The 15,216-nt window shown below is 46.3% G+C and overlaps 1 protein-coding gene across 4 annotated transcripts in view; it reads left to right on the top strand.

Moving 5' to 3' along the window:
* Positions 1-15,216, top strand: part of KAZN (kazrin, periplakin interacting protein) — a 510,314-nt gene that overhangs the window by 335,197 nt on the left and 159,901 nt on the right. For all 4 annotated transcript variants that reach the window (XM_029064854.2, XM_029064860.2, XM_029064858.2 and 1 more), the window contains one exon: positions 3,966-4,157. In XM_029064854.2, coding sequence (XP_028920687.1) covers positions 3,966-4,157 — 192 coding nt within the window. The remainder of the gene's footprint in view (positions 1-3,965; positions 4,158-15,216) is intronic.

Here is a 15,216-nt window from a genome sequence, read left to right as displayed (position 1 = left end):
TCCCACCTAGTGCTCACAGGCAATCCCCCATTTTACAGATGAGATAACTGAGGCACAGAGAAGTTAAGTCACTTGCCCAGAGTCACACAGCTGATAAGTGGCAGATCCGGGATTAGAACCCACAACCTCTGACTCCCAAGCCCGGGCTCTTTCCAATAAGCCACGCTATACCACTTACTACCAGTAATCAGCAGTGTGGTCTAGTGGATAGAGCACAGGCCTGGGAGTCAGAAGGTCCTGGGTTTTAGTCCCATCTCTGCCACTTGTCTGCTGTGTGACCTTGGGCAGGTCATTTAACTTCTCTGTGCTTCACTTACCTCAACAGTAAAATGGGGATTAAGTCTGTGAGCAGTATGTGGGATATAGACTAAGTCCAAGCTGATTAGCTTGTATTTACCCAGTGCTTAGAACAGTGTCTGGCACTTAGTAAGCACTTAAGAAATACCATTGTTATTATTATTGTTGTTATCAGCATTACTTATCAAGGACAATGGGTTCAGGGCTATAAAATGAAAAACAAATATTTCAAGAAACCCATTAGGGGAGACTAGAGGCTTGACTTATTATGCTCCATCTATCATTTGCTTTCTACCTAAATATACTTGAGGAAAAGATCTGTGGGATAATCTTCTGGCTTCTTTTTAGTTTTAAAGGGACTTTGGCAGGAAACAATTTGTGGCAGAAAATCTGAGTCAGTAGAAGTCAATAGGACTTTGAAAACAATCCTATTAATAGTCACTTGGCCACTTACCCAGTGGGTCCAATTTGGATCCAGTTTGGTCCACATGGGTGCTAGAATATCTCAGTTTTGTTGATCTGACAATCTTGTTTACTCCTTTTATATTTACCTCTCATGACTGTTCACTCCAATCTTCTAGCTCTCCCACTTGCTCTTGGGAAATTATAGGTCTGTGCTTTGATTATTTGCTTATGCTTCCTTTCTGTGTTTGCCTTTGTTTTTGCTCTAAGGTCTTTCTTTAAGTCATTCAGGCAATCAATGACATTTATTGAGTGCCTACTTCATCTGAGTATGCATTCAATCAAAGGTTTCTATCGCACAGCTACTGAATGCAGTATACTAAGCACTTCGAGTACAACAGAAGAAAACCTTACAAGCTTACAATCTAACAGGGGAGGTAGGCAGACAAAACTGATTTATAAGCAGTGGGAGCCAGAGAAAGAACAAAAATAAAATAGAAAGTAGAGCAATATGCCATGATGAAATACCAGAATAAGAATGAATAGTTGAATGTTCAATTCACTATGTCTAAGGGCTGAGGATGGATTTAAATATGTATTAAATATGTAAAAGGTATTGGGAAATAATCAGAAGGGCTCCCTAGAGGAGGTGGAGTTTAGGATGGCTTTGAGAATGGGGAGAGCTGTGATCTAGTGTGGGGAGGATGGGGAGGATCCCTGGGTCAGTTTGAGAAATTGTATCACTTGGACATTGGGAGAGACAATTTAAGGGTGACTTTTAGACTCTAAGTTTCTCGAGGTCCAGGTCGGTGTCATTTTCTTCCTTTCTTATTTCCACAGTAGGCCTACTCTTGACTGGCCTTTGTGGCTCCATGCAGGGAAGGTGGGCTGGTCATTTTCCATGCTGATTTGCAAAATCTTTAGAAAATCCAAGTAGCCTGAACCCCCTTTTCCCCAGGTCCTTGACTAGAATACCATACCACAGGCCTGTAGCATTTCACCCTGCAGGACTGTCACTGGCCTCCAGACTTGGATATGTTCCTCTATTCTTCACGGGCATCTCTGGTCTGATTTCCTCTCGGTATCCAAGGCCACGCTAAGAGCCTCATTCGTGTTGGAGCCCAGGCCATCCAAACCTGCCACAGCACACCATATAGGAGAGCAGTGACTGAGGGGGACTTTGGATAAAATCACTTATTTGCAAATGGGTGCAAAATCACAGGCACATCAAGAAGGGGATTTCTGGGTAGAGGAGGCATGAAGGTACGGCCTAGAGGAAAAAGCACAGGCCTGGGAGAGTATTGTACTCTCCCAAGCACTTAGTCAATGCTCTGCACACAATACGTGCTCAGTAAATAACATTGATTAATTGAGTGGAGGCATTTGGAATCACCTCCCTGCCTGAGGGACAAGATCTGTGCCTCTAGAGTTGCTCATTCTGTACCTAGCATACTGCAGGTGGTTAATAACTAGCCATCGTGATTCTTCTGAGCTCTTCTAAACTTTGGCAACCACAGGCAAAGAAAAAAAGGAATGGAAATGAAATCTCTTGTACGTATAGGTGTCAACTCCATGGGGGCATTGAAGGCAGTCTCAGGGTGGTCTAGACACAGGGTGGCCTAGATGCAGGGTGACCTAGGCAAAAGAGCCTGGTCTGGAAGTCAGAGGACCTGGATTTTAATCCTGGCTCTGCCAGTTGCTTGCTGTGTGACATGAGGCAAGTCACTTCACTTCTCTGTGCCTCAATTTCCTCAACTGTAAAATGGGGATTAAATCCTTTTCCCCCCTACTTAGGATGTGTGAGCCCCGTGGGGCAGAGACTGCATCCAATCTGATTAGCCTGTGTCTTCCCCAGCATATAGAACCGTGCTTGACACAGAGTAAGCACTTAAATACCATAGTACTAGTGATAATGTGAGTCCAGCAGAGACAGTGAATCCATGAAGGTCTAAGAATTGGCTGTGATGATTTCCTCTCCTGTGATGTTCCAGGCATACTGAAAACACTTAATGAATGAGATGATTGATGGACGGATGGAAAACAAACCTGCTCTTTGGTATCTGTTTGATTTTTGAAGTCAGCATGTTTCCACCAGCTCTCTCTCTCTCTCTCTCACTCTCTGTCTCTCTCTTTCTCTCTCACCCCCTTCACTCAGACCCTGCATTCTACACTTAGAAGTCTGGGTGAGTTGTAGCTTTTCCCCAGTGCATATTTTTTGCAGCCTGGTCAAGTAAATTCTCTCCCTGAATCTCTGTTAAAGTGTCAGTTTGTCAATCTGCCAAGGAAGGGATTTCTCCTCTGCCGTCTTCTCTAAACGTAGGGCTCATTAGGAAAGCTGTGAACTGGGTGTCTGAATGCCACTGAATCACATTTATCAGAAGTAGCTCTTTGGTTCCTGTAAACTAGAAGCCCCTTTCCTGAATCTGTGTTTTTTCCATGGGGTAGTTAAGGGAATGAATGACACAAATCCTATTCGTGAATGGTATTTAACTTACAAAGGCTATTTTCAGATTAGCCTTTGAATTTTTCTTCCCCTTAGAGACTACTGCCGGCTTCCAGAGCTCCTTGCAGAATACTTTAAAGGGTAAAAGACTATTGGAAATTGATATGGAAGTCATTGATATTGGCATAGGGTCACTGAAAAGTAATCTGAAAAACCTGGTTTCCTCTTCAAAGAGGAACAGTTTCCCATATATTGTATAAAAAGTAATGGATCAAGAGGGAGCAGGGGTTTTCTGTTGTTGTTGTTTTGTTTATGATAATTCTTGAATATCAGGGTGGAGTGGCAGTTTACTGTTTATTGGCTCAGGCTGACTCCGGACTATTTATTGTTGTATTGTACTCTCCCAAGTGCTTAAAACAGTGCTCTGCACTCAGTAACCTCCCGCCCTCCGCCCCGACATAGTTTCCGGGTGGACGCAGCCAGGATTCCATCCTAGCACAGCGCCTGCAGTAATGAAGTGACTCTCGGGAGAGGGAATAGTCTGCAGTGTGAAAGATCTGCGCTTCCTTTATTTACATCAGCCGGATAAACAAGCCAGATCCATCCGCTGGGACACCCCTGGATCCCGCTCACCCAGAACGTCAGACGCTCACTCGGTTTCTGGGAATTGGGAGGAAAAGCAGAAAGGAGGGCTTTGCTTCCACTTGAGAATCCACTCTCTGTCTGCCTGAGTGACTGACATCTGTCCCTCACCACAATGAGCGAGACCCAGCGAGACAGAACAATTAGTCACTTCCTTTAATTGTTCCTTCTTTCTCTCCAGTGCTGTTACGAGAAGAAGTGTCTCAGCTGCAAGAGGAAGTTCACCTGCTCCGGCAAATGAAGGAAATGTTAACGAAAGACCTGGAAGAGTCGCATGGCAGCAAATCCACTGAAGTCCTATCTGCCACTGAGCTCAAAGTCCAGCTGGCCCAGAAGGAGCAGGAGTTAGCCCGAGCCAAAGAAGCGCTGCAAGGTGAGTGCCAAACTTCCTCGCTCCTCTCTCCTTCCTCTTTCCCCACACACCTTTTCCCCTTCACCCATCGGTGTCTGCCCAAGCTGGGGGTTCTAGGAAACCTCAGAGGCTATTAGGAGAATAACAAGTCGATGGTGGGAGTCGTGGAGTTCCGGATGAGAACAGGAAAGGTCAGAACGTCCCCTCCTCCCCGGCGGGCTGAGGATAAGTGGAAGAAAGCAGGAGGGGTGGGAGAGGAGAAAAAAGGGGTCTTGGTCCAGATCAGACACTGCTTTCCATTTGGGGCTGAATGCCACTGCCCTGCTTGCCTGCTACTCCAAACCCGGGCATGCTACCTGGAGATTCCCGCACATCTCCCTGTCTCCACTGCCTGCTTGGCCAAGACAGGACTGTGAGAGCTTCCCTTCAAAGTTAGGTCTGGCAGGAGTCCTAACTCAGTGCCTCTGCACCAAGCGCGCGATGGGAGTCGGGGAGGAGATCACCATCCCACTGGGTGCCTGAGTTCCGCTTCCACCTGCCTGTTCAGTTGTTTCCTTTCCCGTTTTAGTGGGAAGGCTCCTTGTGGTGTCCCGAATGATGTTTCCTTCTGGGTCAGTCCCCCCTGCACCAGGTGCCCAAAGCTGGCACCCCTGAAGCCCAGGTTGCTTCTCTGGACCCCGAGGACTGGGTCTGATTTCTTTTTCCCCTCTTGGTGGGTTTGGAACTAAGCTCCCTCCTTTGGAGAGCACCCTAAGGCGAGCTCTCTGCACTGGGTGACTTAAGGAATGGTGCCTTAGAGAAGTAACGCCACCGTCGGTCCCAGTAATGACGGGAAACGGCTGGTGGAAGATGCTGAGGAAAGCTGAGTTGTCTTTAGTTCACTTTGATGGATTAGAGGCTTGTTCCTTTGCAGAGCCACAGTGGCGGCTGCCTGGGACCGAGGGAACACATGGGTTCGGGAAGCCAGTGCTAAATCAATTTCAGCGTGTTTTCCTCGGGATTTAACCTGGCGATGACTCGAAAGAGTGGGGCTGCCATCCCGGAATAAGATGTTCATGGACAGCCTTGTCCGAGTGGAATGAATCTGTTATGTTGTTGTATTATGCTCTCCCCAGCGCTTAGTACAGTGCTCTGCACACGGTAAGCACTTAGTAAATACCACTGACTGAATGTAAACTATGTGGGCGTTGGCAGCGGCAGCAATTCTTGGTGTCAGCATAGCGGAGCGGAGGCTCTCAGAGGGAGGGACGAAACGTAGTGCCCATCGATCAGCAGACAGAGGAAACAGGATGCGGTTGGATCGCTGGGAGATTTGTTCTCCTGGGTAGAGCGGGACTTCCCGTGAACTTTCCACCCTTCGATGATTCCTTTCAGCGATGTGTGAGCATGTGAAATGAGGCTTGTGCTTCGGAAGCGTGTCTGTCCCTTAGTGCCCATGGTAGGCCGGCTGTGTTTTGAAGGGTTGGCTCCTGACCACAAGAAGGATTTTCAGCCCATCGGTGGTGATGTATTTAAGCCAGATGGGTTTGAAATGATCAAGTTCCATGAAACAGCACAGAGGGCCCGGATGGACTCTGGCCCTTCTCTTCTCTCCTCTTGTTTCCCAGAAAAATTCCACACTGTGCAGTGCTTCCTCACACTGCCAGCTTTCCTAGGGCTCCTTAATGGAATCGCCACCAAGGAGAAGTAGGGAAAGCCTTATTGTTGGAGACATGCAAAAGGTATCTGAGCAAAACCTTGGAGATGTTTCCTTGGGGAGAATCACCAGCTAGGAATAACAATAATAATAATATAATGATATTTATTAAGCGCTTACTATGTGTCAAGCACTGTTCTTAGCGCTGGGGTAGGTACAAGCTAATCAGGTTGGACACAGTCCCTGCCCCACATGGGGCTCACAGTCTTAATCCCCATTTTACAGATGAGGAAACTGAGGCAACTGATAGAGCAGCACGGCTCTATCCACTAGACCTTGCTGCTCCTCATGGAGGTTGGCATGGAGGCTTGGAGTGGCAGATCAAGACTCTGGTGGGGCACCAGCACTAGCACAAGCCTGTAATTAGCACAAGCCTGCAATTATCTGGTCCGATAGCCCAGGAAGCAGCAGGAACAGCAACAGCAGATGAGTTAAAGCAGCCACATCAGGCAATGGAGCTTGGTGTGCCACCCTCTAGATGCTGACCCTGGATGTAGTATCTGATGCGGACCTAGACCTTTGCTCTCACCCCGAAGGCCAGCGTAGCCTAGTAGAAAGACCATAGGCCTGGGAATCAGAGGACTCCTGCCTCCACCATTTGTCTGTTGTGTGACCTTGGACAAGTCACTTCACTTCTCTAGGTCTCAGTGACCTCATCTGTAAAATGGGGATTAAAGCTGTGAATCTCATGTGGGACATGGACTGTTTCCACCCTGTTTAACTTGCCAGTCAGTCAGTTGTATTTATTGAATGCTTACTGTGCAAAGAGAACTGTACTAAGCTTTTGAGAGAGTAAATATAATAATGTAACGGACACCTTCTGGCACAGAGTAAAAGCTTAACAAGTACTATTTAAAAAATGGGTGGGAGTGAGGATTCAGGCAGTTTATCAGAGGAGTAGCATGGCATCGTGGATAGATCACGGGCCTGGGAGTCAGAAGGTCATGGTTTCTAATCCCAGCTCTGCCACTTGTCTGCTGTGTGGCCTTGGGTAAGTCACTTTACTTCTCTGTGCCTCAATTTACCTCATCTGTAAAATAGGGATGAAAACAGAGAGCCCTTTGCAGGACAGGGACTTTGTCCAACTCAATTTGCTTGCATCCATCCCAGCACTTAACACAGTGCCTGGCACAAAATAAGCACTTAACAAATACCGTTGGTTTGGTCCAAGAAGGGGCTTATGCCAAGTGGCTGAGCAAGAGGTGAACTGTGAAAGTCAGCTCCTTGTCAAGAACCGAAGTGACATGGGAGCCCTGCATGCTGTGGCTGGGATATTAAGGTGCTTTCTCACCAGCTATGAAACTTAGTCCATAAACGGCAAACAGATGTGGGCGGAACATGACTGGAGCATAAAAGGAATTTATAGGCCCGTAACACAAAAAACTAGAATAAATGCAAAAAACAAAGGAAGAAGCAGATGTCTAACAACACCTGCTAACCACCAGCATCCCCATTGATACAACAAATAAAATCCTCTAAGAATTACTCCGTTGACAGATGAGTCATCCGAAATCGAACGAGGCTAAAAGGAGGATGGAGTAATCCCAAATTGAGCAGGATTTAGAAGGTAGAAGAGGGCCTTAAAGCCCAGCCCACACCTTCAGCTCCAACATCAAAGAAAGAGAAAGAGGCCAGTTTTGTGATTCTAGGGGTGGGAGACAGTCTAGATCATTTTAAAGTGATTTAGAAACAAGAGAAACCTCTACACCGGCAAAGCACCTGGAAGACTTGAAAAAGATGAGACCCACCTTTAGTGGTGAGGAGGGAGTTGGTTCCTCTCAGCCCCTGGGAAGGGGAATGTGTAAAGTGAATACTTTGAGGCTTGAAAAGGTTGCTGCTTCTCCCCAGAGGGAGCCAACAGTCACCCGGGAAGACAGGACTCTAGTGGAAGCCATGGGACCTTCTTCAAAGAGAGGTCAGGTCTGTGTTCTGAGTGCTCAGACAAGGAGCCCAATCTATAGAGGGAAATGGCAAGCTTGGAGAGAGGCAACAAGTCTGGACTAAGCCAAGTCTGGACTAAACCAGGATTGTATTTCAAGGACCAGAAGAGAGAGCCCCCCACCCTTTGGAGCCAACAAGATTGGTGATAGAGTGAAATCCCTGAGTAAGAATGTGAGCAGATCACTGTACCAAGAGCTTGGGAGAGTGTAGTACAAGAGAGTTGGAAGGCATGAGCCCTGTTCTCAAAGAGCTTCCAGTCTAGTGGGGGAGCTTCCCAACCAATAATCTCAACTATAGGGGCATGGGTTGGGTTTTGAGGAAGAAGCAGTGTGGGTTAGTGGGTAGAACATGGGCCTGGGAGTCCTCTAGACTGTAAGCTCATTATGGGGAGGGATTGTGTCCACTGATTCTATTGCATTATACTCTCAAATACTTAGTACAGTGCTCCGCATCTAGTAAGTGCTCAAAAAATACCATTGATCAATTGACCTGGGTTCTAATCCTGGCTCCGCCACCTATCTGCTGAATGACCTTGGGCAAGTCACCCAACTTCTCTATGCCTCAGTTTCCTCATCTGAAAAATGGGGATTCAATGCTGTTCCCTTTCCACCTTAGAGGGTAAATTGCATCATTATCAATGGTTTATTGAGTACTTACACTGTACTAAGTGTTCGGAAGAGTACAATACAATAGAGCTGGTAGACTCATTCCCTGCCCACATTAAGCTTACTGTCTAGAGCGGGAAGGGTCAGATACAAAATAGGAGGGTTGGCTACAATCCCTGTCCCACATGGGACTGTATCTGACCTCATTATCTTGCATCTACCCCAGGATTTAGTACTGTGCTTGGCACATAGTGAGCACTTAACAAATACTACCATTATTATTATAATTACTAGAAATCCTCGAGTTTTCTCAGATTCAAATTTGACCATATTGAAAGTGATACATGATCTGATAGAGAGAGTCTCCTGAGGCTTTTAGAATGGTAACCCGTTGTGGCCATCTGGAGAGCCTCTTTTCTCTGCTCTGCTGGACACACTGAGGAAGCATTTTTCGATGAGGCCCCCCCCACCTTGCCGCCTACTGTCTAAAAGAATTAGCTCTATTTTTCAGATGGGACATTCAAGGCTTAGAAAAGCACATGTTCTTGAACCCAATCACTCTGCTTTGCACTAGTATAGTCTCCCCACATCTCTGGCCCTAAAATCATTCGAAAGTAATTGGAAGCAGCCTGCCCTAGTGGTTAGAGCACAGGCCTGGGAGTCAGAAGGACCTGGGTTCTAATTCCAGATCTGCCCCTTGTCTGCTGGGTGGTTTGGGGCAAAACACTTCACTTCGCTGTGCCTCAGTTACGTCATCTGTAAAATGAGAATGAAGATTGTGAGCCCCATGTGGGACAGGGGCTACGTCCAACATGATTAGCTTGTATCTACCCCAGCTTTTGGAACAGTGTTTCCCATCTAGTAAGTGCTTAACAAATACCATCATCATCATCAAAGCCCAAAGCATCAGCTGCATATCTCCTTGGTCTCCCTCTGCCCTTCTCCTCTATGCTCTTCAAGAAAAATTAGCATCCCCCATCCCCAGTCTCACATCAACAGCGTCTCCAGTGCCGCTGCATGGCTATGAAAGCCCAACGAGGTGTTATAAACTTTGAGCCTCACTCTTAATTAATACTCACTGTATTCACAGGACGAGGTTAGATATTGATCTTGCCAGATGGAAGGGGGAGGAATTGGCGCAGGGAAAAAAAAATCATTTTCAGTTTCTAAAAGGATATTATTGAAGACAGCATTAAAGTCCATTAGAAAGACCAAGCCACCCAGGCCTTTTTAACTCAGTAAAATCCAATCCATCCATGGCTCTCTGAAAATTTCAGCAGACACTCTCTGACTCTCAGTAACGAGTAAAAGTAGCTTCCGTATCAGTTGCCGACAAGATGTAAAGACACGGTCATCTTTCCGATGTCTTCTGCTGCCCAGCGCCTACCCCACAGTGCATGCTAAGTAAATATTTATCAGCGGTGTTGATGTGCCTAACTCTGAACTGACCAAGCGAGAAACAGAAGTGAATTCTGAAAGAGAATACATAGCCAGTGGTCTCAGGGGGACATGCTGGCTATGCTGGCTGAGCTTTAAAACCTGTATCTTTTTAACTATGTAGAGGTCTGGAAATAATCTTCCCGCCAACAGCATTCTAGCAGGAAAGGGCCCAGACAAAGGGGACTTTGGCATTGGGCAGGCCCGGTCCTTTGCTCCAACCCTCTTGGAGGAAGCAGTGTGGCCTAGGTGAAAGAGCCTAGGAGTCAGGATCCGAGTTTTAATTTCAGCTCTGCTGCTTACCTGCTGTGTGGCCATGGAAGTCATTTACCTTCTCTGGGCTTCAGTTTCCCTCATCTGAGAAATGGGGATTCAATGCCTGTGTTCCCTCCTACTTGCACTATGAACCCCATTTGGGTCCTGATTATCTTGTATCTACCCCGGCACTTAGTACAATGCTTGAGACATAGTAAGTGCCTAACAAATACTGCTATTATTATTGTTATTATTGCAGTGAAGGAGACCTTGTAAGACATAAGATCACAGCTCTGTTCAGCTTCTCACTCATGCTCACCCTGAAAGGCAACAGTCTTTAGCAGCTAACAGCTCCTCATAGAGGAGGGGAAACACCAATAGTGCAGAGTATTTTGCTCTGACTCTAGGTGTGTTCCAGCCTAACTACCTCCCCCGAAGAAAAACTCTGCCAATCTGCCCAATTGGACAGTAGAGAAGAGAAGCAGTGTGGCTTAGTGGAAAGAGCACGGGCTTGGGAGTCAGAGGATGTAGGTTCTAATCCCGCCTCAGCCACTTGTCTGCTGTGTGACCTTGGGCAAGTCACTTAACTTCTCTGTGCCTCAGTTACCTCATTTGTAAAATGGGGATTAAAAGTGTGAGCCCAGTGTGGAACAACTTGATTACCCTGTATCTATCCTAGTGCTTAGAACAGTGCTTGGCACATAGTAAGCGCTTAACAAATACCATTATTATTATTATTATTATTATTACTATTATTATTATCAATCAGTATCAATCTATAGTATCTACTGAGCACCTGCCATGTGCAGAAGACTAAACTAGATGCTTTGGAGAGTAGTAAGGTGGCTATAAGTTAGACTGTAAGCTGGTTGTGGGCAGGGAACATGTATTGTAGTCAGTCAATCATATTTATTGAGCACTTACTGTGTGCAGAGCACTGTACTAAATGCTTGGGAAAATATAAGGAGAAGCAGACACATTCCTGCCCATAACCAGCTTACAGTCTAGAGAGGGAGACATAATATAAATACGTTGTACTCTTCCAAGTACATGGAACAGTGCTCTGCCCAAGTTAAGCACTCAGTGAATACCATTGATGGTTTAGTTGAGTAGCTACAACTCACCGTCAGTTTTGGTTGAGCATTTTCTCTTTGCAGAACATGAGATTAGGTGTTCTGGAAGATCCTTTGAGCTGCCCAGCAAAAGGAATTGCTGTCTACAAAAGCAGTGAGTTCCTCTACATGAAAGAGCAGAGTTAGAAGGAAGGGGATGAGATTTGAGCAGGAGAAATATAAATTGGAGAGGAGGAAGGAATGGCTGGGGGCAAGAACGATGAAGCCCTGGAGTGGACTACTATTCCCCCACGTGCTGGTACAGTGTTCTGCACACCGTAGGCACTCAATAAAAAAAGATTGGCTAACTGACTGGGGAGCTTCACTCCTGGTCAGCTGCCTAAGGGTGAACTGCTCATCCTTTCTTTAGGCTGGTTTAGGTTGATGTGGAGAGGCAGAGGCTGGGTGATAATGCATCGTTGATATTTAAGAGCTTACTATGTGCCAAGCACTGTACTAAGTGCTGAGTTAGATGTAGGATAATCAGTTCTACATTCTAACTGCGAGGGAGAGCAGGCATTGAATCCCCATTTTGCAGATGAGGGAATTAAAGCACAGAGAAGTTAAGGAACTTGTCCAAGAGCACACAGTAGGTAAGTGGCAGAGCCAGGAATAAAACCTAGGTCTTCTGACTCCCAGGCCAGTGGTTTTTCCAGTAGCCCATGGTTCTTTATTCAGTCATATTTATTGAGTGTTTACTGTGTGCAAAGCACTGTACTAAGTGCTTGGGAGAGTACAGTGTAACTGCAGAAAGACACATTCCTGCCCACAATGAGCTCACAGTCTAGAAGGGAAAAAGATATTAATATGAACAAATAAATAAATAAATTACAGATATATACATACATGCTGTGGGAATGGGAGGGAGGATGAATGAAGTAGCAAGTAAGAGTGGCACAGAAGGGAGTGGGAGAAGAGGAGAGGAGGACCTAGTCAGGGAAGGCTTCTGGGTGGTGATGTGCTTTATACAGCTACGTGACCTAGTGGAAAGAGCGTGGGCCTGGGATTCAGCCCAAGAACTTGGCTGCCAGCTGTACTTGGGCAAATCACTGAACTTGTCCATGTCTCAGTTTCCTCATCTATAAAATGGGCAGTAGATACTTGTTAATAATAATAATTAATAATTATGGTATTTGTGCCAAGCACTGTTCTGAGCACTGGAGTAGATAGAAGATAATCAGGTTGTTCCACTTGGGGCTCACAGTCTTAATCCCCGTTTTACAGATGAGGTAACTGAGGCACAGAGAAATTAGGTGCCTTGCCCAAGGTCACATGGCAGACAAGTGGTGGAGGCGAGATTAGAACCAGCATCCTCTGCTGACTCCCAAGCCCATGCTCCTTCCACTAAGTCATGCTGCTTGTTCTCCCTCCTACGTAGACTTTAAGTCTTATGTGGAACATAGGCTGTGTCCAACTTGATTATTTACCTCAGAACTTAGTTCAGGGCTTGTCACTCTCTCTCCCTTCTGCATCACCCTCACACTTGGATTCGCACACTTTATTCACCCCACTCCAGCACCACAGCACTTACACACATCTGTAATTTATCCATTTATATTAATGTCTGTCTCCCCCTCTAAGATGTAAACAAATTGGGGGCAAGAAAGATGTCGATAAATTTTGTTATATTGTACTCTCACAAGTGCTTAGTTCAGTGCTCCTCACATAGTAAGTGCACCATAAATACCATTGAATGATTAGCACATAATAAACGCTTAACAAATTCCACAATACTTATTATCATTATTACTATTATGAAAGAAAAAGAAATTTTTGAAAACACAAATAACAATGGTAATTTAATCTCCCAGAGAAAAGCACGCGTAGGGAAGAAGCTATCGACTCCTGTCAAAGCCACTTCTCTCTCTCTCTCTTTCCGACTCCAGCTATGTTCACCCAGAGATCTGGAGTTGAATGCCAGGAGGACGGGGAAGTGGGAGAGCCTGGATAGCTCTTTGCCATTCATTGTGTGGGCTAGAGTTTGTGTGCCTGTGTGTGTGTTGGGGGTGGACGGGGGTGGTCTTTGTATGTGGGTGGGCGGGCCTGCGTCTTCCAAATCCTGAAGGGAAAGGTTGGTAAGCAGGCCTGAGGAAAGGATCGATCCCAACTCAAAAAGGCACCAGGCATTGTAGCCAATGGCTGTTTTCCTTGACTAAATGCCATGTTTGCATTTCTCCTGTTTCACTAACCTTTGCCTCCCTGTCCTCATTCAGTCTGTGGAATGCGACTCCCCCGGGGGCTGTAATGCTTTCCTGCCTTTTAATCATTTTAGGAATTTATCCTTGAGGGGAGGGGCACGAGGAGGGAGAATCTGAATCGTTAGGTGGTGTGCTGCCTTGAGTAGAGGAGGGCCCAGGCAAACCCCAGTTTCTGGTTGTGTGTCGATTGGGTCTCCCCAAATAGGGCCGGGCCCTGAGATCTCAGTGCAAGGGGGTTTGGGGCAGCCCACGGCCAAGATCTATACAGCTCACTGTGGGCAGGGAATGTAACTGCTTATTGTTGTATTATACTGTTCCAAACACTTAGTACAGTGCTCTGCACAGAGTAACTGCTCAATAAATACGATTGAATGAATGAATGAACGAAAGAGCAGGCCCACTTGGGGCCTGAGCCGGATTTCGGGGAGTTGTATGAATCAGTGAGGTAATTGGAGCCAGAGACCCCGGGTCCTTGTGAATGTGGCATTGCCTCCTGGGAGTGATATTGCCCTTTGCCCTTTCCCCTGTTGTCGCTCCGCCTCTCTGATCGATCATATTTACTGAACGCTTACTGTGTGCAGAGTACTATACTACACGCTTGGGAGAGTACAATATAAAATATAATAATAATGTTGGTATTTGTTAAGCACTTACTATGTGCAAAGCACTGTTGTAAACGCTGGGGTAGATACAGGGTAATCAGTTGTTCCCCCGTGAGGCTCACAGTCTTAATCCCCATTTTACAGATGAGGTAACTGAGGCACAGAGAAGTTAAATGACTTGCCCACAGTCAGCTGACAGGTGGCAGAGCCGGAATTCGAACCCATGTCCTCTGACTCCCAAGCCCGTGCTCTTTCACTGAGGCCAGGCTGCTTTTCTAAATATATATATATTTAACATTCAATATTTAACATTTAAATATAATAGACACATTCCTGCCCTCAACAAGCTTACAGTCTAGATGGGGAGAACAGTGCCAACAGCTCTGCTACTACCGCCAGTAAGCGAGTAGAGGCTGAGAAGCAGCATGGCTTAGTGGATAGAGTACAGGCCCAGGAGTCTGTAGGACTTGGGTTCTAATCCCGGCTCTGCCACTTGTCTGCTGAGTGACCTTGGGCAAGTCATTTCACTTCTCTCAGTTACCTCATCTGCAAATTGGGGATTAAGACTGTGGATCCTGTGTGGGACAGGGACTGTGTCCCAACCTGATTAGGTTGTATCTATCCTAGCACTTAGTTGGGTGCCTGGACCATAGTAAGTGCTTAACAAGTGTCATAAAAAAGTCAGCACCTGCATTTTGTGGCCTTCACATTCCTACTCTTGACAATCCCTCAGTTGGAGGAATCCTAAACCACCTCTTCTGACCTCCTGTACTCATCAGTCAGTGGCATTTATTGAGCACTGATTGTGCAGTCCCTCTCAGAATTGCACCTAGAGAGTTTCTAGTACTCTACCAGTCTCGGTTACATGAGGGAGAGTCAAGCAGAGGCATTCCCATTCCATTCTTAGCTTGGGCAGTAGCTGCCTAGTGGAAGGCAAAATCTGCTGTAAGTCAAAACTCACCTGTGCTGGGCAGCAAGCAACATGGTAGAAAGTCAAGGACAGAGACTCAAGTTTTCTGCCCAGAAGAAGGCAGTGGTAAATGGCTTCTATATTTTTACCAAGAAAACTCTTGGTACACTACGGGTTGGAGGTGGGGCTTGCGGGTGGGGGTGGGGCTTTCTGGGAAAGATGTTTCCATGGAGTCACTATGGGTCTGAAGTGGCTCAGCAGCATAAGACAAGACTCTGCAGTCACGTTTGATGTTCAAGCAACATTCCCATGGAAATCTTCCCA

The sequence above is a fragment of the Ornithorhynchus anatinus genome, chromosome 5, assembly GCF_004115215.2.
Source record: "Ornithorhynchus anatinus isolate Pmale09 chromosome 5, mOrnAna1.pri.v4, whole genome shotgun sequence".
In the NCBI taxonomy this organism is placed as follows: Eukaryota; Metazoa; Chordata; class Mammalia; order Monotremata; family Ornithorhynchidae; genus Ornithorhynchus; species Ornithorhynchus anatinus.
The sequence above is the reverse complement of the archived record's forward strand: the minus strand, read 5'-3'. Positions and strand labels throughout refer to the sequence as shown.